Below are 20,462 nucleotides of genomic sequence, written 5' to 3'. Positions count from 1 at the left end.
TTCTGGATCCGACGGTCCCATCGCGTCTGCAATAATGGTTTTGGATCGGTCCATTTTTTTAAAATTCGTCGGTCCCACAGCGGCTTTTCGGATCAGTCTATTTTGTGGAATCGACGGCCTGATCGTGGCTGCGACATTGCCATGGGATCGGTCTAATTCCTGGATCTTCGAGTGAATAAAAAAACGCTGATTTGGATTAGTATTGCTATCTTTTTTGTTGACTATTCTTCGTGGGAGTTTTCCCCAAATCATACTAAATAATTAAAGCACTATGGCATGCTACAGTGACGACAGTGACTCTGACGTGGACCTTACAACAATGTTTGAGTTCGTCAGGGAATGTGTGTTTGCGTACTGCTGAGCTCCCGAGTGAAGAGTGGTCAAGGTGGAAATATTATTTTTTGTGAATAAATGTGCATAAGTGGAAGCTTCTCCCCTTTCTGGTACTTTTATACACGTATCCTAGCTACCACGCGTTGCAATGTACAAGACATGGATTACACAAGGTGTGCTCTTTGGCCTGTACTGTATGTAAAGCACACGACAGCTCTGGATGCTAACAATCTACATAATTATATTGGGATAAGTTTGAAAACGCAATATGCTTACCTTGAATATCTGCTAATGAAACCGGACAGCATACACTCTCGCTCCCAACCGGAGTTCCCAACAGGACTGTCTCGCATCACCAGTTTTGCCCAACTTTTGTTTTATCAGGTATTTGCTGCACGCATTTTTCCCTGAAGCTCATCTTGTGAACGACCGACAGTGCTGTCCTGCTTTTCACTTTTCAGATCTGGTTCAAGTAGGAAGGGTAGAACTGATGACATGTTGGGAAAGCTAACGAGTGACGCGCTGGAATTACGGCAACGGGACCAGTGACGTCACACACTGCGACGTAACAAGAATGGCGACCTATCACTTAAAATAATTTTACAAACTTTATTAAAACAAAAACATTAAGAGGGGTTTTAATATCAAATTATTATAACTCATACTAACATGTATCTTTTAAGAATTACTTGTCTTAAAAATAGAGGATCCCTTTAAAACCACAATCTCAGAAAAGAAGTTTTTTTTTGTTCATAGTTGGCACATGGGTAATTCAAGACACCTGCCGAAGGGTTGGCACTCTTATGTCTAATTTGATTTAATATTTCAGGTATACTGTATGATATAAATTAAACATTTCGTTCTGGATTTAACGATATAAATTAAATATTTGTTTCTGGATTTAACATTATATATATGTGTGTGTGTGTATATGTATGTATAACTAACACGTATTATTTAGAAATGAATATTTATCTTGCTAAATGTTGTTGTAAATGTGCAAAAAAAAAAAAAAAAAAAAGTAACATTTTAAACATTGTTTGGCGCTAAATGTGGCCGTTTCTTTTCAGCACACGCAGCCCCATACTCTCGCTGCATGCAGATATAAGCGTGTCTCCTCAGTCTCACTCACCGAACGCGACCAGAGGGCAATGCTTGAATGGATTGATAGATTACACTCAACCATCGTGCGTCCCCGACCTTTCTCACCAACAGACGGGCGAGCGTGTGACGCACAGAAGTGTACTTAAACCGGAATATACGCCGAGAGTGCTACAACACTGCGCTCACTAACACAGTCGTCTTTATAGTGCGCACAGAAACTAAGCTTGCAGACAGGTTATCATTGGGAGACACGAGCGCCTGAGGAAGTTGCCTCCAACAGCACTTCCACGCGTGTCCTAAAATGCCGAATCCATTGGATACTTTCGCGCGCGGTTTCCTCCTATTCATTTGATGTGAAAAGTCTGCGCCCGAGTGTGATTTTCTCCGAATGAACAGTCATGGGAGAGTGGACCATATTGGAGCGTCTCTTGGAGGCGGCAGTCCAGCAGCACTCAACTATGATCGGAAGGTAGGAGTTAAGTTAAGAAAAAAAAATATTCGTCTCTGAACTCATGCATTGATCTAAATTCATGAATAAAATGATCAGCGGAGTAGAAACAAATGACAATACGACGTATTTTATTATATCATTTTATATGACTTTACAATGTAATAAATAACCATACAGGAGTGGTTCAAATATGAATAATACATTTATAATAATAAATAATCATACTAATATATAATATAATATCTAATATAATACAATAATTTATAATAATAATTGATACAGTACATTTGTGGGTAGAATGGGTCTGGCTAATACAATTTGTTTTCTGTGCTAGTATCTTCGCATCAAAATATCTTAAATATAGTAATATTTCCATCGCAGAATAGCATTTTTTTAATTCTTTTTTTTTTTTTTCTTTTTTTTTTTTTAAGTAATTCATTTCCAACCAAAAACACGCTCATACATTGTTACAATAATGTAACAATCTGTATTGCGGAGGTTGGGTGTCACACATGGTTATCACTTGTTTTTTAAATGAATGAATGAATTAGATTTTTAATAACCTTAATAAAGATGATATAGTAAATAATAATAATAATTAACTAATAAATAAAAGCATAATAGCATTACCAATAAGTCAGAACAGGTTTACACTGTTAACAGCATACCGCACGAATGCTATTTTTAGACCGTGACGTCGCCATCCTAAGCGGAAGTGGGACATTATAGACACACCCTCTCATACAATCCATTTTATTTCTGCTTTTTTCCTTCCGGTAATCTTTCAAAAAAGAACATGTTTTACTGCCTCAAATTATTTTCTAGAGTTGTCTTTTGTTGTTATTTTTTTTAATGCGATGTTCACAACTGAGTGCTGCTGGAAAATTATTTTCAGTGACAATAAAATACCTTCAAATCCTTTGAACTGTCGATCAAAATGGTGACAAATAAAGCCAACTCATGTTTAACTTGCTAGCTAGAGAATGTGAATCAAGACTGTTACTTATTCTTCATACCTTAGAATGATAACACATTCATAACCAGAAACATATTGTGCAAGCCCATAAAAAAATATTGAATCCAAGCATTTAGAAATTGACCTTAAAAAGGTCATATCACAATTCTGATCATTTAAATACTGATCTTACGCAATATCAGCCAGTGGTGGACAAGTTTTAGCAAATGTGACAACCATTGTTGCTTTTGGCAGCACTTTTAATTTTTTTTTTTTTTAATTGTCTTAGTCTTTGGACGCAAACACTTTTTAGTCTTAATCATATTTTAGTTATTTCAAAATATTCATCCAAATATTGTCTAGTTGTCGTCAACAGTTACTCAAAATGTTTTCGTCTGTAAAATTCAAAAGTTTTAGTCCAAAAATAAATAAAGGTTTCTAACAATTTTGAATAAACATAGACAGACGAGCACATACAGTGGGGCAAATAAGTATTTAGTCAACCGCTAATTGTGCAAGTTCTCCCACTTGAAAATATTAGAGAGGCCTGCAATTGTCAACATGGGTAAACCTCAACCACGAGAGACAGAATGTGGAGAAAAAAAAAAAAAAACAGAAAATCACATTGTTTGATTTTTAAAGAATTTATTTGCAAATCATGGTGGAAAATAAGTATTTGGTCAATACCAAAAGTTCATCTCATTACTTTGTTATGTACCCTTTGTTGGCAATAACGGAGGCCAAACGTTTTCTGTCATTCTTCACAAGCTTTTCACACACTGTTGCTGGTATTTTGACCCATTCCTCCGTGCAGATCTCCTCTAGAGCAGTGATGTTTTGGGGCTGTCGTTGGGCAACACAGACTTTCAACTCCCTCCACAGATTTTCTATGGGGTTGAGATTTGAAGACTGGCTAGGCCACTCCAGGACCTTGAAATGCTTCTTATGAAGCCACTCCTTTGTTGCCAGGCTGTCTGTTTGGGATCATTGTCATGCTGAAAGACACAGCCACGTCTCGTCTTCAATGCCCTTGCTGATGGGAGGAGATTTTCACTCAAAATCTCTCGATACATGGCCCCATTCATTCTTTCCTTTACACGGATCAGTTGTCCTGGTCCCTTTGCAGAAAAACAGCCCCAAAGCATGATGTTTCCACCCCCATGCTTCACAGTGGTTATGGTGTTCTTCGGATGCAATTCAGTATTCTTTCTCCTCCAAACACGAGAACCTCTGTTTCTACCAAAAAGTTCTGTTTTGATTTTCATCTGACCATAACACATTCTCCCAGTCCTCTCCTGGATCTTCCAAATGCTCTCTAGCGAACCGCAGACGGGCCTGGACGTGTACTGGCTTCAGCAGGGGGACATGTCTGGCAGTGCAGGAGTTGAGTCCCTGGCGGCGTATTGTGTTACTGATAGTAGCCTTTGTTACTGTGGTCGCAGCTCTCTGTAGGTCAATCACTAGGTCCCCCTGTGTGGTTCTGGGATTTTTGCTCACCGTTCTTATCATTTTGACGCCACGGGGTAAGGAGGGAGTTGAAAGTCTGTGTTGCCCAACGACAGCCCCAAAACATCACTGCTCTAGAGGAGATCTGCATGGAGGAATGGGCCAAAATACCAGCAATGGTGTGTGAAAAGCTTGTGAAGAGTTACAGAAAACGTTTGGCCTCTTTTATTGCCAACAAAGGGTACATAACAAAGTATTGAGATGGTACTTTTGGTATTGACCAAATACTTATTTTCCACCATGATTTGCAAATAAATTCTTTAAAAATCAAACAATGTGATTTTCTGTTTTTTTTTTCCAAATCTGTCTCTCATGGTTGAGGTTTCCCCATGTTGACAATTACAGGCCTCTCTAATATTTTCAAGTGGGCGAACTTGCACAATTAGTGGTTGACTAAATACTTATTTGCCCCACTGTATTGTAGCGTCTACAAGGACAACGCCAATTTTGTGATGATAATACACACTCAGCATGCAGGAAAAGCAGTATATTACTTTCAATACCGTACCGCACGTAACACGTCACCTTTGCTCATTAATATTCATGACATCAGCAACTGTCGCTGGGGGAGGGGGGGTCAAACTCGCGTGGTAATAAGTAAAAATTTTTAAATGCCTTATCTCTTCGTGACAGGCTGTGGCAGGCAATGGATCAGGATTGGCATCCTTAGGACCATGGCCCCCAACAAAATGTTTACTGCATGTGAAGGTGAATGTCACCTTGCTGGCGTTCAACTGGTCTTTTCGATGTCAACACAAGTCGATCCATTGTTCACATTTTTTCCCTCTGAGTTTTTGGCCTCGGGAAACGTATGACAAAAACATCCTTCATAAGTGGACGGTCGTAATGTCTAGAGTCGTTTCTACAAGTTCTATAGCAGCAGTTTTTATGCAGCATGTTCTTTTTGGAAAGATTAACGGCAGAAAAACAAGCAGTACTAGCATGGGTTGTATGCAAGCTATGTTGACCCCCTTCTGGTTTACGATGGTGACATGCTGCCTTGTGGTGTAAAAATAGCATTCGTGCTGCTAAACTTACCTAAAAGCCACGAACAGTCTGTATAAATAAGTTGTCCGAGTGTCATCAAAATCCTCTCGACATACTGACCAGAAAAGCCAAGTGATTCTGCTTTAGACTGGCCAGTGTTTTAAGAGGATGCTCGCCATTCTGAAGCTAATGCGAATGCTATGCTAACGCTAGGATTATATTTAGGTTTTGATGATCACTCAGCACAGACTTCTAAAGGCTAAAGCAAAATTGCTAATGCTCCCTTGCCAAGATAAGACAACAAATTTTACCATGTTTCAAAACAAGCAAGATGGAGCGCAGCCAAGCTTGAGACACATTCTGAACTCCAGTGAGGAGGAAGAGGCGCAGCACATCTCACATGAGTGACACGACCCAAACACTGTCACAATGCAAGCTGACGTACTCAACGTACAATATAAAAATATCACGCATTGTGAACATATGACAGAAACGATGACGTATTTTTGTCTCGTTGTCGTCTAGTCAGGCAAAAACTGGCATTCGTCTCGTTATGTCTTAGCCTGAGCCACGTTTTTAGCTCATCATCGTCATGGAAAAATTGTTCATCTACAAAATATTTTCGTTGCCGTCATCATTATTGACGAAAACAACACTGGTGACTACCAATCCTGTTCTCCCCTCCATGTTAACAAAAAGGAGGACAATGTGAAGAGTGAGGCTATTTTAGCAGTGAACACTTAACACTGTCAAGATGAGACAAGAAGCTATCTATTGATAACAGCTCCTTTTAACGATGGTGATTCATGATGAAGTAACAAGACAACGACGCTGGAACGTTTAGATAAGAGAGTCTCATCGTTCATGTTTTATTGTATTTTATGGTTATTTCATGAAGGAATTCAAATACGCTAGTGTTCAAAAGTTTGGGGTCTAAGCAAACCCCAAACTTTTGAACCGTAGTGTACATAATGTAGTGTAGTATTACATAATTTCATGTCAGTTGTGTGTTTTTGAAGCTCTTTGTGATCTTTTTGATGATGGCAAAGTTGACACAATCTTTTATCTCAGCAGGCTCTCCAAAACAGAAATAAATGGTCCTCCTATAAATAGTAGTTGGAAGCAATTGAATGTGAAAAATGATGTTTCTTGATGATGTAGAATTTTGTCCAATTTAGTTTTTCCCCCAAACTAAGGACTCAATGTTTATTCATTGTTCAGCAATTTATTTGCCCATGTCTATGAATGAATAAATGACTAAAATAAACCTGGCATTCACATTTATCAACCCATAGTCAAATCTCAAGAATTTATAATAGGTCATGTGAATGCTTTACTTTGTCTGATGATTCGAAGGATATAGTCAATGTTTGATGAGCCCATTAAGTGTATGCAAATCAGAATTTTACTGCAGTTGTATAGTATTTTACAGCGTAGTGTCTAAACATGTGCTGATTACCCGTTTCAAGGTATACCGTGGTATGAAAACATCAAGGTTTCAAAACCGCAAAAATTTTCAGTCATCACGTCCCTAAGGTATTAGCTATTTTGTATGTCCGAAAATGCATGGAGAAATTCCTCACTTGCAGCTGCAAGGCTCAAACGTCCTCCACCGGTTGTTGCTCAATGTCAGTGAGTCAGCTGTGCTACATGATGGCTGGAGTTGCTGAAACCACTGGACTTTATCCCCCATCGAAGAAAACAAAATCGCTGGTATGGGAATACTTCAGCTACAGAAAAGTTAAAGAAGGCTGCCGCTTAAAGGAAGGCCAACCGACATGTAAAACATGTTTGCAGAGGGTGACTGCCAAGGAGGCAATACCTCCAATATGATTTTGCATTTTTACAAAATTTAAAGATTAGCAGACAGTCATTAACATTTCCCACCAGCTACAAGAGTTAACACCAGCGTGTTTACTGTGTCTAGCGGTGGTGAAACGTGGTGTTTTTTCTCTCTGGCAACTGCCTTCGTTGAGAAAGAGTGTGTATAATGTAAACTTTATACGAGTCATACACACGTGCTTTTAATGGAAAATAATTAAATTATTTTGTTCTGATGGTAATAATGTTGAGCTGTGGCTATGGGTTTAGGCTCACCTAAAGGACTGGATTTATTATTACAATATTTTGTTTAATTTATTTTAACCTAACATTATACTTGTGTTCCAATTTGCTAATATTTTTTTGATAAATAAAAATCGTGTTCAAGGGGGAAAAAAATATTTTTTAAACCCAGATTAAAGTTACACATTTTAGGGCTGTAATTGCAATACCGTGATACCGTGAAATTTTAGCTTAAAGTTATCATACTGTCAGAATATCGTACCGGCACATGCCTTGTAGTGTAGTGCAGTAAATCATTGTTTGGCTATTTGGTCATGATATTGTTGAGCCACGTCTGGATTCATTACCTCATCACTGTTCATCCTTCACACAGCCGCTCAAAACAGAAATTTTGTTCAATCTAACTGCAGGCGACCAGGAGATCATTTCTTCAATTTTTGACATTAGGCTTAATCTTCGAGTTAGCAGGGGTAGAACTTGGTGGTTGTGAGGTTGATTTCAACAAATTCCGTACAGTTTGTTAGTTTAAGCGCTCCAGAGTGGCTAAGCTAGCGCACGTCAATAGTACAATCTTTCCATGCCAATAAAAAACAACCTATGCATGCATGAAAATCACAGATGACCCAGTTTTAGTTATGTTTTCAGGATAACGTTATTGAAACGTACCATTGCTATATTTGTAATCCAGCAGCCCTGCAGGGAGCAGGGCGGAGTGATATCATATTGTTATTTTCACTGCTGATTTTCTAGGTCATAGCCAGCAGCAAGAAACTACAGTTTATATTGGTCCTCATTCTTCCTAAAAAATTTTGAGGAAATCATAGACTTCATAATGTGGGGCACAGGGCCGATTCATAGGGGGCCTATCTCCATCACAGCTGACCGAGTGGGGAAAAAAAGACAAAAAGCTTTTTCCGTTGAAAATTCTTGTAAATAAATGCTTAAATCCCTGAATTCTTCATAGATATGGACATAAAACAGTCTCGATTCTTTGTTGAAAGCAAAAAGAAACGTGCAGGTAGCATTTATTTTATGTAAATATTGCGAACTATGAGGTTAGTCCGTAAGGAAATTAACGGCTGCCATATGTCAACAAAGAGCTTTTTCCGTTGAAAATGCTTGTGAATAAATGCTTAAATCCCTGAATTCTTTATAAATATGGATAAGGATGGGAATCGAGAACTGGTTCCTTATAGCGAATTAGTTCCGTGCGTTTAAATTCCATGGAATTGTTTAGCAGTTTGTCTAACGATTCTCTTATAGATTCCAACCAGCTCGAATGACGTCACATAATTTACGCGTGCTACGCACGCTCGATTCAGCAAGTAAGACTACGTGATTGTTCAAAGGGGGACCATTCACCAATTATAATCTGGAGAACCATCACCGAGTTATTTTGCATTGATTTTCACAGGCCATGTCATTATTTGTGAGACTACTTAAAGAAATGGTGATTTATCTAAAAAAAGTCTTATTAACGGGTCAATTGTATTCCTCGTCGAATACAAAGAAAAATATAACATATATGCATCTAAAATAATCCTAAACGATTTTATTAGCAATTTTAATACTCATTTTGGTCGGTAGTCCACCAATCAGTGTTTTTTTTTTCGGAATAATTTGAATTTGGTGGGTCGTAGGGTCAATCTGCTACTGATTTCACACAAAAGTATATACCTCCGCATCCGATGGTGGTATTTTTGTGTTGCTATGACTAACGGAAGACACAAGCAGACATGCTTATTTTTTTGCAAAAGAATTACTAATTTTGCACATATGCACTGTTCTGTTGTATTTGACAGTATTTATCTTTTCTATTATTATTATTTTTTAGTGCTATCAGCTCATATGTCCTTTTAAAAAGGAGGATTTTTTATTTCTATTAGAAAAATGTTTCAGTAAAACATTCTTGTCTATTTGCCACAGTTAACATCGAGGCTTTGGGCCTCTTTTGACCTCGTTGTGAGTTTGTAAGGTTGTGACTTCTGATTAAACAAACTAGATGCCAATCAAAATGTTTGTTTCTTCTTTTTCCCCGAATTACGTTAAGCAATATTGATAATCGAATCGGAATCGTAAAAATCCTATCAATTCCCATCCCTAGATATGGACGTAAAACAGTCTCGATCCTTAGTTAAAAGCAAAAAAAAAAATGCGCAGGTAGCATTTATTTTACGTAAGCATTGCGTACTATGAGTTTAGTCAGTAAGGAAATTAGCAGCCGCCGTATGTAAACAAAGAGCTTTTTCCGTTGAATATTCTTGTGAAGAAATGTTTAAATCCCTGAATTCTTTATAGCTATGGACGTAAAACAGTCTCGATTCTTGGTTAAAAGCATAAAACCGAACGCGCATTTAGCAATTATTTTACTTAAATATTGCGAATTATGAGCCAAGTCAGTAAGGAAACTAGCGGCCATCATATGTAAACAAAGAGCTTTTTCTTTTGAAAATTCTTGTGAGTAAATGCTTAAATTCCTGAATACTTTATAGATTTGGAAGTAAAACAGTCTCGTTTCTTAGTTAAAAGCATAAAAAAACGTGCTGGTAGCATTTATTTTGCGTAAATATTGCAAACTATGAGGCTAGTCAGTCAGGAAATTAGCGGCCGCCATATGTAAACAAAGAGCTTTTTCCGTTGAAAATTCTTGTGAATAAATGCTTAAATCCCTGAATTCTCTATAGATATGGATGTAAAACGGTCTTGATTCTTGGTTAAAAGCAACAACAACAAAAAACGCTATTTTCTCCCATTGATTTTTTTTTCACAACTTTCAAAATGCATGCATGGTACGAAAAATATAATAAATACTTTGAATCCTCGAACAAATCACACCTGAGACAGTCCTTCCTGTTTGTATGCGGTAGAGCTTTCGTACTTTTTCAACCTAAATCCGACGTTGGATCCCTCCCTGCATGTGTTGATTACATGTGATCGACTGCAAATAACTGAAGTGGACTGTAGGACAGCCCCCTACTTGAAAGCGTTGCGCAGTGGCTGACAGATGTGACCCGTCAATACAATTATAAAGGCTATGGAGGAAATTTACTTTTGCCCATTTCTTTGTCTGTTTCCATAGCCTCCAAATGTACATTTGACTATAATGCCATCCTTCAGTCAACTCAGTAAATTGATACTGCATTTGAGGCAGGTGGGAAGTCCAAGTTTCTAACCTCCTACCTGGAAATATATCATTCATCGCCACTCGAACTGGGAGGTCTTAGTCGCGAAGTTGGGAAAAAAAAGTACCTAGCCATCACGACTTGCTTCAATCTGACGTCACTCGACAAAATGGCGTTGCCTGTCAAAAAGCAGACAGTCAATAGCAAAAACTAAAGAAGGCAGTTTACATTGTGTGCCATATACATCAGCTGTCGTTTTTCCTCCACTATTTGATCACTTACGAGACCGCAGGTTTGCCGGAGGTCATAATGTCTTTCGTAGGCCAAAATGAAAAACAACTTGTCGCGATCAGCCATCTTTGCTGTTTACATTGGCTAGGAACGCTATGAGGTTGCAACAGGTATCATCCAAGTGGCATAAGTCCAGGGGTGAAAGTGTGCCAGAACGGTCAGGAACGCAGTTCCGGTATAAGATTCAGGGCCAGAATGCTGTTCCAATATAAGATTCAGGGCAGGAATGCTGTTCCGGTATAAGATTCAGGGCCGGAATGCTGTTCCGGTATACGGTGCTTTGATTCCGAAAATGTGACGGCGACTGTCAAAACGCTATGTAAAATTTTTTTTTTTACAAAATCCTAAGATGAAACACATGCATTTCATCTACAAGAAGAAAACAATCTACCGACATCAGATTTACATACACAAGTCTAAACAACAAGCATAATCAAGTGCTTGTGTAGCGTAATCCGTTTCCATCAATATTTATTATTTATTTTATTCCACAGACGGCATGGGGGTTTCCCCAGCTGCTGCAGTTATCGAAGTCTGACGATGAGGAGTCACGTGAGTGTGTGAATGCACGCAGCAAAGCAAAACGCCTGGACTCGTTTATCCGTTCAATTGGCTGACATACTGACGTGCTCAGCAGAGATAGCTAGCTCTGATTGGTTCAAATATGCATGTTTTCTGGAACAGCAAAAAAAGGTTGTTGAATTGATGCAACAAAAAAAGGGTAATGCAACATAAAATGGATCAAATCTTTAAGAGCAACGAAAGAGTTGAGGAGGCTTATTTATCATATTTAGTTATATTTGCTCTGATGGGGAGATTCAGAACATGTTAGCTGTCAATGTGCACTTTGGACTTATATTTGTTCATTTACAGTGCCTTGCAAAAGTATTCGGCCCCCTTGAACCTTGCAACCTTTCGCAACATTTCAGGCTTCAAACATATATAAAATTTTAATTTTTTTGTCAAGAATCAACAACAAGTGGGACACAATCGTGAAGTGGAACAACATTTATTGGATAATTTAAACTTTTTTAACAAATAAAAAACTGAAAAGTGGGGCGTGCAATATTATTCGGCCCCCTTGCGTTAATACTTTGTAGCGCCACCTTTTGCTCCAATTACAGCTGCAAGTCGCTTGGGGTATGTTTCTATCAGTTTTGCACATCGAGAGACTGACATTCTTGCCCATTCTTCCTTGCAAAACAGCTCGAGCTCAGTGAGGTTGGATGGAGAGTGTTTGTGAACAGCAGTCTTCAGCTCTTTCCACAGATTCTCGATTGGATTCAGGTCTGGACTTTGACTTGGCCATTCTAACACCTGGATACGTTTATTTTTGAACCATTCCATTGTAGATTTGGCTTTATGTTTTGGATCATTGTCCTGTTGGAAGATAAATCTCCGTCCCAGTCTCAGGTCTTGTGCAGATACCAACAGGTTTTCTTCCAGAATGTTCCTGTATTTGGCTGCATCCATCTTCCCGTCATTTTAACCATCTTCCCTGTCCCTGCTGAAGAAAAGCAGGCCCAAACCATGATGCTGCCACCACCATGTTTGACAGTGGGGATGGTGTGTTCAGGGTGATGAGCTGTGTTGCTTTTACGCCAAACATATCGTTTTGCATTGTGGCCAAAAAGTTCAATTTTGGATTCATCTGACCAGAGCACCTTCTTCCACATGTTTGGTGTGTCTCCCAGGTGGCTTGTGGCAAACTTTAAACGAGACTTTTTTATGGATATCTTTGAGAAATGGCTTTCTTCTTGCCACTCTTCCATAAAGGCCAGATTTGTGCAGTGTACGACTCATTGTTGTCCTATGGACAGACTCTCCCACCTCAGCTGTAGATCTCTGCAGTTCATCCAGAGTGATCATGGGCCTCTTGGCTGCATCTCTGATCAGTTTTCTCCTTGTTTGAGAAGAAAGTTTGGAAGGACGGCCGGGTCTTGGTAGATTTGCAGTGGTCTGATGCTCCTTCCATTTCAATATGATGGCTTGCACAGTGCTCCTCGAGATGTTTAAAGCTTGGGAAATCTTTTTGTATCCAAATCCGGCTTTAAACTTCTCCACAACAGTATCTCGGACCTGCCTGGTGTGTTCCTTGGTTTTCATAATGCTCTCTGCACTTTAAACAGAACCCTGAGACTATCACAGAGCAGGTGCATTTATACGGAGACTTGATTACACACAGGTGGATTCTATTGATCATCATCGGTCATTTAGGACAACATTGGATCATTCAGAGATCCTCACTGAACTTCTGGAGTGAGTTTGCTGCACTGAAAGTAAAGGGGCCGAATAATATTGCACGCCCCACTTTTCATTTTTTTTATTTGTTAAAAAAGTTTAAATTATCCAATAAATGTTGTTCCACTTAACGATTGTGTCCCACTTGTTGTTGATTCTTGACAAAAAAAATTAAATTTCATATCTTTATGTTTGAAGCCTGAAATGTGGCGAAAGGTTGCAAGATTCAAGGCTGCCGAATACTTTTGCAAGGCACTGTATGTTAGGCTACTTTTACTTACCTTATGATTTTAAAAAGTCAATATTTGCGCGATCTTCAAAATATATTCCATTTCACTCTGCATAATATAGGTCATTCGTACTTATTATTGTGAATGTATGTTTACTTCTATTTTTGTTATTAAAGAAGAAAAAAAAAGTAAATGTTTACATTAACGTCAATTTTAATATACATCCTATGTTCTTAATTAGTTAAAATTGAGATTTGGCATTTAGTATGTGAGGAAATGAGGGAAAATAAAAAAATAAGGAGATGGAGGGTTGGGGTTATTGCTGTTCTTGTTAACTTTTATTTTGCAAATAGAAATAACTGTGCTAAAACAGTTTTCTTTGCATTGCAGTAGTTTAAAAGTTAAAAAAATAAAAAAATAAAAAGTCCCCCAGAATGAAATGATTTACAGCAGTTATGGGTATTTTGAACAATGATCGGCATTTTCAATTTATTTGACTATCTTAGATATATCAATATTGTTTTATATTGGCATGCTAAGATTTACCATTCAGTAGCATGCTAGTTTAGCCACTGCAGAGCCCTGAAACTTACAAACTGCAAGGAATTGGTTGAAATCAACTCCAACAACTAATTAAACCCACGCTAACTGACTAGAAGATTAAATCTAATTTTAAAAATTCTGAACTTCCCCTTTAAGGCAGAACACTACCGCTTTTGTCCACCAGCGCCGCTAAAATCGACCTAAACTGAAAGATCCCTAGTCTTGCTTTAACAAACAGCAGCCATCTCTTGAGTGCATCATGTTAACATCAAATGAAGTGACAGTACGGGACGATGACGTACGTTCACTGTACAGTTACACTCTTAATACGTACTATATTTACAGTCATGTGAAAAAATTAGGACACCCCATTAAATATTCAGTTCATTATATGGAAATGCTCACATATCAATGTCTGATCTTGTTATGTTTAGGGTCATTGTCTTGCTAAAAGACCCAGTGACGACCCATCTTCAGCTTTCGGGCAGAGGGCAACAGATTTTGATTTAAAATGTCCTAGTATTTCAAAGCATTCATGATGCATTGCACCCTGACAAGGTTCCTAAACATATGGCCAAATCTACACAGAAATGGTTCACCAGACACAAAATCAAGCTCCTCCCATGGCCATATCAGTCCCCAGACCTTGTTTTGTTGGCAAAAGGGGTTTTTACAAAGTATTAACACCAGGGGTGCTAGTAATTGTGACACACATTATTTGATGTCAAGTAATTATTTCTTTATGTGGGATTTTTTCCCCACTGAATAAATACACTTGTATTGAAGGTTGGGTTTTTCTCTTTTTTTCCATTAAAGTCCCATATTATTTCAATTTAAAAAAAAATAAAATAAAATAAGAAGCTAAGAAACACATCTTAACCAGCGGTGCCAATAATTATGGCGGGCACTGTAGCTAGTGTTAACCCCTTTAGCTGAAGTAACTTCAGTGAGAGGCTTTTTTAGCCAACTACCAGTTTTTGACATCGGTCTGAAGAACGTTTGTCCTACTCCTCAACGCAGAGAACTTTCAGCTGTGAGACGTTTGAGGGGTTTCTTGCATGTACAGCCTGTTTCAAGTCACCCCACAGCATCTCAATGGGATTAAGATCTGGGCTTTGACTCGGCCATTCCAGGATTCTCCCTTTCTTGCTTTTCAGCCCATCCTTGGTGGATTTACTGGTATGTTTTGGGTCAATGTCATGTTGCAGGGTCCAGTTTCAATTCAGCTTGAATTTTTTCACAGATGATCTCGCATGTTCCTCAAAAGCCCTCTGATACACGATAGAATTCATGGTGGAGTCTCCTGCGGCAGCAAAGCATCCCCAAACTATGACACTTCCCCCTGCATGCTTCACAGATAGTATGAGGTTCCTTTCCTGGAATGCTGTATTGGGTGTACGCCAAAAACGTCCTCTTTTCTGGTGTCCAAATATTTCAATTTTAGATTCACATGTCCAAAGAACATTATTCCAGAAGTCCTGGACTTTGTCTACATTCACTCTGGCAAACTTTAGTCTGGCCTTCATGTTCTTTTTGGAGAGCAAAGGTTTCCTCCTTGCACACTTTCCATGAAGGTTAAACTTGTGAAGTCTCTTTCTGATTGTAGAGGCATGCACTTTCACATCAACAGTAGCATGAGCCTGCTGTAGGTCCAGTGATTACATTTTAAGGTTTTTTAAGACTTCTTTTAGCATCTTGCGGTCTGCTCTCGGCTGAACTTGCTTGGATGCCCAGACCTGGGCATGTTGGCAGTTGTTTTGAATGTCCTCCACTTTTAGACTATTTTCCGGACAATGGAATGGCTGATTTTATATTCTTTTGAGATCGTTTGAAATCCCTTACCAGACTCATAAACGTTTACAATCTTCTTTAATGCTTCAGAAAGCTCCTTTGATCCCACCATGGTGTTTTCTTTCACTTCAACAGTCAGGGGCACACCAAACTAAATGAGAGGTTTAAATAAGGCAAGCCTCCTTTAAAACACTGGGTAATGATGTGCTAATCATGTGCACCTGATGTGTTCCCCCCATGTGTTATTTTAGCCATTTTAAGTAGGATTGACTGTGGGGGTGCCCTAATCTATTCCTAACAACATAACAGAAATTGAATTTATTTAAAATTATATTTTACAGAAAGTTATTAAAAAAAAATTTTTTTTCTGTTTTAATTGTTTAGTTCTATTACTTGAATCTCTAAAGATTGTTAAAATTGATATTAAATATCCATATGACCAAATGTGTTAGAAAACACACAGGCTTCCGTAGAGTGTCCTAATTTTTCACATGATTGTACTTTGTAAATATATCTAACATTTGTCCCGTTAATTAGGGGAAAAATACATATAAAGTATAATGGGGGGAGGGGGGGTTGTATCCCATAAACCTAATATTTAATTGATTTTTAAAGGGATCCTCGTTTTTTAAGACAAGTAATTCTTAAAAGATAAATGTTAATATGACTTATAATTATATGATATTAAACCCCCTCTTAATGTTTTTGTTTTAATAAAATGTGTACATTTATTTTAAGTGATAGGTCGCCATTCTTGTTCACGTCGCTGTGCCCGCAGTCACCGGGCCCGTTGCTGAGCTTCCAGCGTGTCACTCGTTAGCTACCCCAACATGTCATCGGTTCTGCCCTTCCAATTTGAACCAAATCAGAAAAATGAAGAGCAGGAAAGCATTGTCGGTCTTTCACAAGACGAGCAGCAAAGGTAAAATGCAGACCAGGAAATACCTGATAAGACAAGAGTTGCGCAAAACTGGTGAGGTACTCACGGCAAGTGCGTCTCAATGACAACAGAGCAAGAGAGTGTATGCTGTTTAGAACTGTTTTTTGTTAGCAGATGTTCAAGATAAGCTATTGCGTGATCAAACTTATCCCAGTATAATTATGTAGATTGTTAGCATCCAGAACTGTCTTGTGCTTTTACATACAGTACAGGCCAAAAGTTTGAACACACCTTGTCATTCGTGCATTTTTATTTTCATGACTATTATTATGTATTCTAAACTCTCACTGAGGGCAATAAAACTATGAATGCACACGTGTGATAGTCAGGATCGGAGTCGTGTCGTGGCTGTACTCATTAAATTCGTCATCTGGATCGAGTGTCCTCCATGTCTTGTACATCCAACTCACATAAGGGTGGTCCATATTAAGTGCTCGGCGCGCATCAGCTGGCCACTGTACCATTGCATCGGACGTGTTTGAATCAGTTTGAGTAGCAGCATCACTCATACTAGGTGAATACTGAACAGACACGCTTACTGCCTGATGAACTGACAGTAGAAGTGAATTATTAGCTTATTCTGTGACTAGCAGTACGCCCGAAGGTTCGCCTACCGCTGTAGCGATAGGAGCGACTTGGCTGCTTAAGAGAGCGCCAGAGTGTCTTGTCTTTGGCGCTTTATTGTGCGCATTTCACTCGATATCCGAGGCACTTTGAGGCTTCTTGTGAGGGAAAATAGTTGGAACAGCATTTGGTTTTAGTCTGCACTTATATCCAGCCGCTCCGGTGAGCTCTTTCATAAGTTCTCGAACGCGGTAGGAGTAAAATGGTGAGAACAAAGCCTTGGGTCTTTGGGAAGTTTTGCCAGCATTTTCCCAAACCTTTCTCTTCTTCTTGTCAACAGGAAGTCTGTGGAGACTCCCGTCACTCCCCTTGTTTCCATTTGACTGGAAATTGCATCCAAAAGCAGCACATCGTGGCATTTTACTTCGAGAGTTTAGGCAGCAATACGCAATTGTTGTACACGCTACACATTTGGAAACATCCCATTTACGTCATCACGCCGAGCCCGCAAAACATGGCGCCAACTATTGGATAAAATATGTACTAAATATTATAAAATATTGCCATTGATTTAACATTTTATGTGTTTCTAACAACATATTTTAGTACAAGAGAACAATTGTGGTTTATTAGCGCCTACATGTATTCAAGGTCGAGGATCCCTTTAAATATACACTTTAGGTACCAATCAAATGAGTCACATAAAATAAAACATACATAGATCAAATATATGCATGGATGTGTAGACTGTGAGAAAATTGTGTGTATTTTATGGTTTTAATGCCTGTGTTTGTTTTCTCAGGATCCTGCTGACAGTGGTGGTGATTTTCCGTATTCTGATCGTGGCAATAGTTGGAGAGACAGTGTACAACGATGAGCAGTCCATGTTTGTGTGTAACACCTTGCAACCAGGCTGTAACCAGGCTTGTTACGACAAAGCGTTCCCCATCTCTCACATCAGGTACTGGGTGTTTCAGATCATTATGGTCTGCTGTCCCAGCCTTTGCTTTATCACCTACTCTGTACATCAGTCCGCGAAGCAAAAGGAGCGACGCTACTCCACAGTCTACCTTTCTCTGGATAAGGAACAGGAATCCACGAAGAGAGATGAGAGCAAGAAGATCTCCAACACTATTATTAATGGAGTGCTACAGAACACAGAGAACACCAACAAGGAGGCAGAGCCCGAAAGCCTCGAAGTCAAAGATATGCCCAATTCAGTCCTGCGAACTTCTAAGTCCAAAATCAGAAGGCAGGAAGGAATATCCAGGTTCTACATCATCCAGGTAGTTTTCAGAAATGCACTGGAGATAGGATTCCTGGTGGGTCAATATTTCCTATATGGATTCAGCGTCCCAGCAGTGTACGAGTGCGATCGATACCCTTGCATAAAAGATGTGGAGTGTTATGTTTCCAGGCCAACGGAGAAGACAGTGTTTTTGGTCTTCATGTTTGCAGTCAGTGGCATTTGCGTGGTCCTCAACCTGGCAGAGCTCAACCATCTAGGCTGGAGGAAGATTAAGGCTGCCGTGAGAGGAGTCCGAGCTAGAAGGAAGTCCATTTATGAAATTCGCAACAGAGACTTGCCAAGAATGAGTATGCCCAACTTTGGACGCACTCAATCTAGTGACTCTGCATATGTGTAATTATTTGTAACACAAAAAGCTGCAGGACAGCTATACAGATGAGCATACTGTACTGTTTTTAATATGAAAAAAAATTGCTTCCATAATTCACACAACTTCTAAGGATTTTTGTTTCTGGATTTTTTGATGGGACAGAATGTCATGTCGTCAATATTTGTTGTAATATGATGGATTTTTTTTTTTTTCTTGGGGCGACTAACGGTCAAATGATAACAACTCGATTGTATGAGTTTTTAAAGTGCTGCTATGAAAGGGGGATCTGTCAAAAAATGAGAATGACAACATTAATGTAATTTTATATGTAGAAAACAAATTTGGCACACAAATCTGGCTGTTTTTTTTTTTTTTTACCATTTCATAGTTACACATTTGTGTCGTCACATTTTTCGTCTTTATATATTAGATTTGATTTGATTTTTGCCAGAGATGCCCAGTATCAGTGTCACCACATGACTCCTTTATACCAATGCATGGCCATGCACAAGCTTGCAGTCGGAAGTCCTAAGATAACACCGGCCTGTTCAATGACGTTGAGTCTTTAAAGCAACACTAGGAAACTTTTCAACCTTAATGAAATATTTTCATAAAATTTGTGGTATTATGTCGGTGACAACTAGTTGAATAACACCTCTTTTCTACCTTGAAGGGGTCCATATCATTTTCACCGACACTAATTAACTTTAAGGAGGGTGGCAGGAACCCTGCACGACAACTGTGCTGACTGCTTTACAGCATACGTCACTTCCACCTTTCCCCATTCATTAAAAAGACGGAGGCCGATGCGAACGCTTTTGCGCAAATTCTGCAAAGATGGCAGAGCAACAAAAGAGACGAAAAGTTTTGTCTGAGAAGGGAAAAAAGGCATGATACCAGGATATACAGAAAAAACATTAATACTGGCTTTTATTCGATGGCATGACGCCCCCCCCTTCTACAGTCTTCCTTAAGGCAAAACATTACCACTTTCGTCCACCAGCATCGCTAAAATCGACAAAAACTGAAAAGTTGCCAAGTGTTGCTTTAAAGTTTTAATATTTCTTATTTTACACAACGTGAACCCCTGAACTTCATAACGATATTGACGGGGCTCGGGGCCGATTAATACGACATCGTTGGCGTGGCCGTCAAAGCTGACCGAGTGGAATCGCAGACATTGAGCTTTTTCGTTGAAAATTCTTGAATGCTTAAATCCCCGAATTCTTGGAATATGGACGCAAAACAGTCTTGATTTTTGGTTGAAAGCAAAAAAAAAAAAAAAGAAAAAAAACGTTCAGTTAGCATTTATTTTATGTAAATAAGTCAAAGGCAAGGCAAGGCAAATTTGTTTATGTAGCACAATTCAACACAAGGCAATTCAAAGTGCTTTACATCACATGAAGATCATAAAATCACATTTAAATCAATACAACGTAAAAACCAAGACAATCAAAATCGGAAATAAAATTATACATAAAAATCGCATTTTATCACAAATAGAATAAAAATTTAAAAAAAAAAATTAAAAAAAAACTACGACTACTACTAATAATAATAATGCTCAAAGTACGATGCTAGTCTGTTACTCAATGAGGCGGCCGCCATATGTAAACAGATCTTTTAGGGTGAATGTTCTTTGAATAAATGCTTAAAATCTCGAATTCTTTATAGATATGAATGTAAAACAGTCTCGATTCTTTGTTAAGAGAGCAAAAAAA

General features: G+C 38.7%; 1 protein-coding gene across 1 annotated transcript; it reads left to right on the top strand.

Moving 5' to 3' along the window:
• Positions 1-1,523: 1,523 nt before the first annotated feature.
• Positions 1,524-20,253, top strand: gjd2b (gap junction protein delta 2b). The gene is made up of 2 exons (XM_057823312.1): positions 1,524-1,906; positions 17,925-20,253. The coding sequence occupies exons 1-2, from the start codon at positions 1,836-1,838 to the stop codon at positions 18,766-18,768; spliced, it is 915 nt and encodes a 304-aa protein (XP_057679295.1). The 5' UTR covers positions 1,524-1,835; the 3' UTR covers positions 18,769-20,253.
• Positions 20,254-20,462: the final 209 nt, after the last annotated feature.

The sequence above is a fragment of the Corythoichthys intestinalis genome, chromosome 19 (genome assembly GCF_030265065.1).
Source record: "Corythoichthys intestinalis isolate RoL2023-P3 chromosome 19, ASM3026506v1, whole genome shotgun sequence".
Taxonomy (NCBI): Eukaryota; Metazoa; Chordata; class Actinopteri; order Syngnathiformes; family Syngnathidae; genus Corythoichthys; species Corythoichthys intestinalis.
The sequence above is the reverse complement of the archived record's forward strand: the minus strand, read 5'-3'. Positions and strand labels throughout refer to the sequence as shown.

Bases quoted from the DNA above. Each gene is read 5' to 3' on its own strand.
- gjd2b (XM_057823312.1), top strand. From the start codon at position 1,836: ATGGGAGAGTGGACCATATTGGAGCGTCTCTTGGAGGCGGCAGTCCAG. The intron at 1,907-17,924 runs GTAGGAGTTAAG...TTGTTTTCTCAG, and splicing joins CACTCAACTATGATCGGAAG to GATCCTGCTGACAGTGGTGG.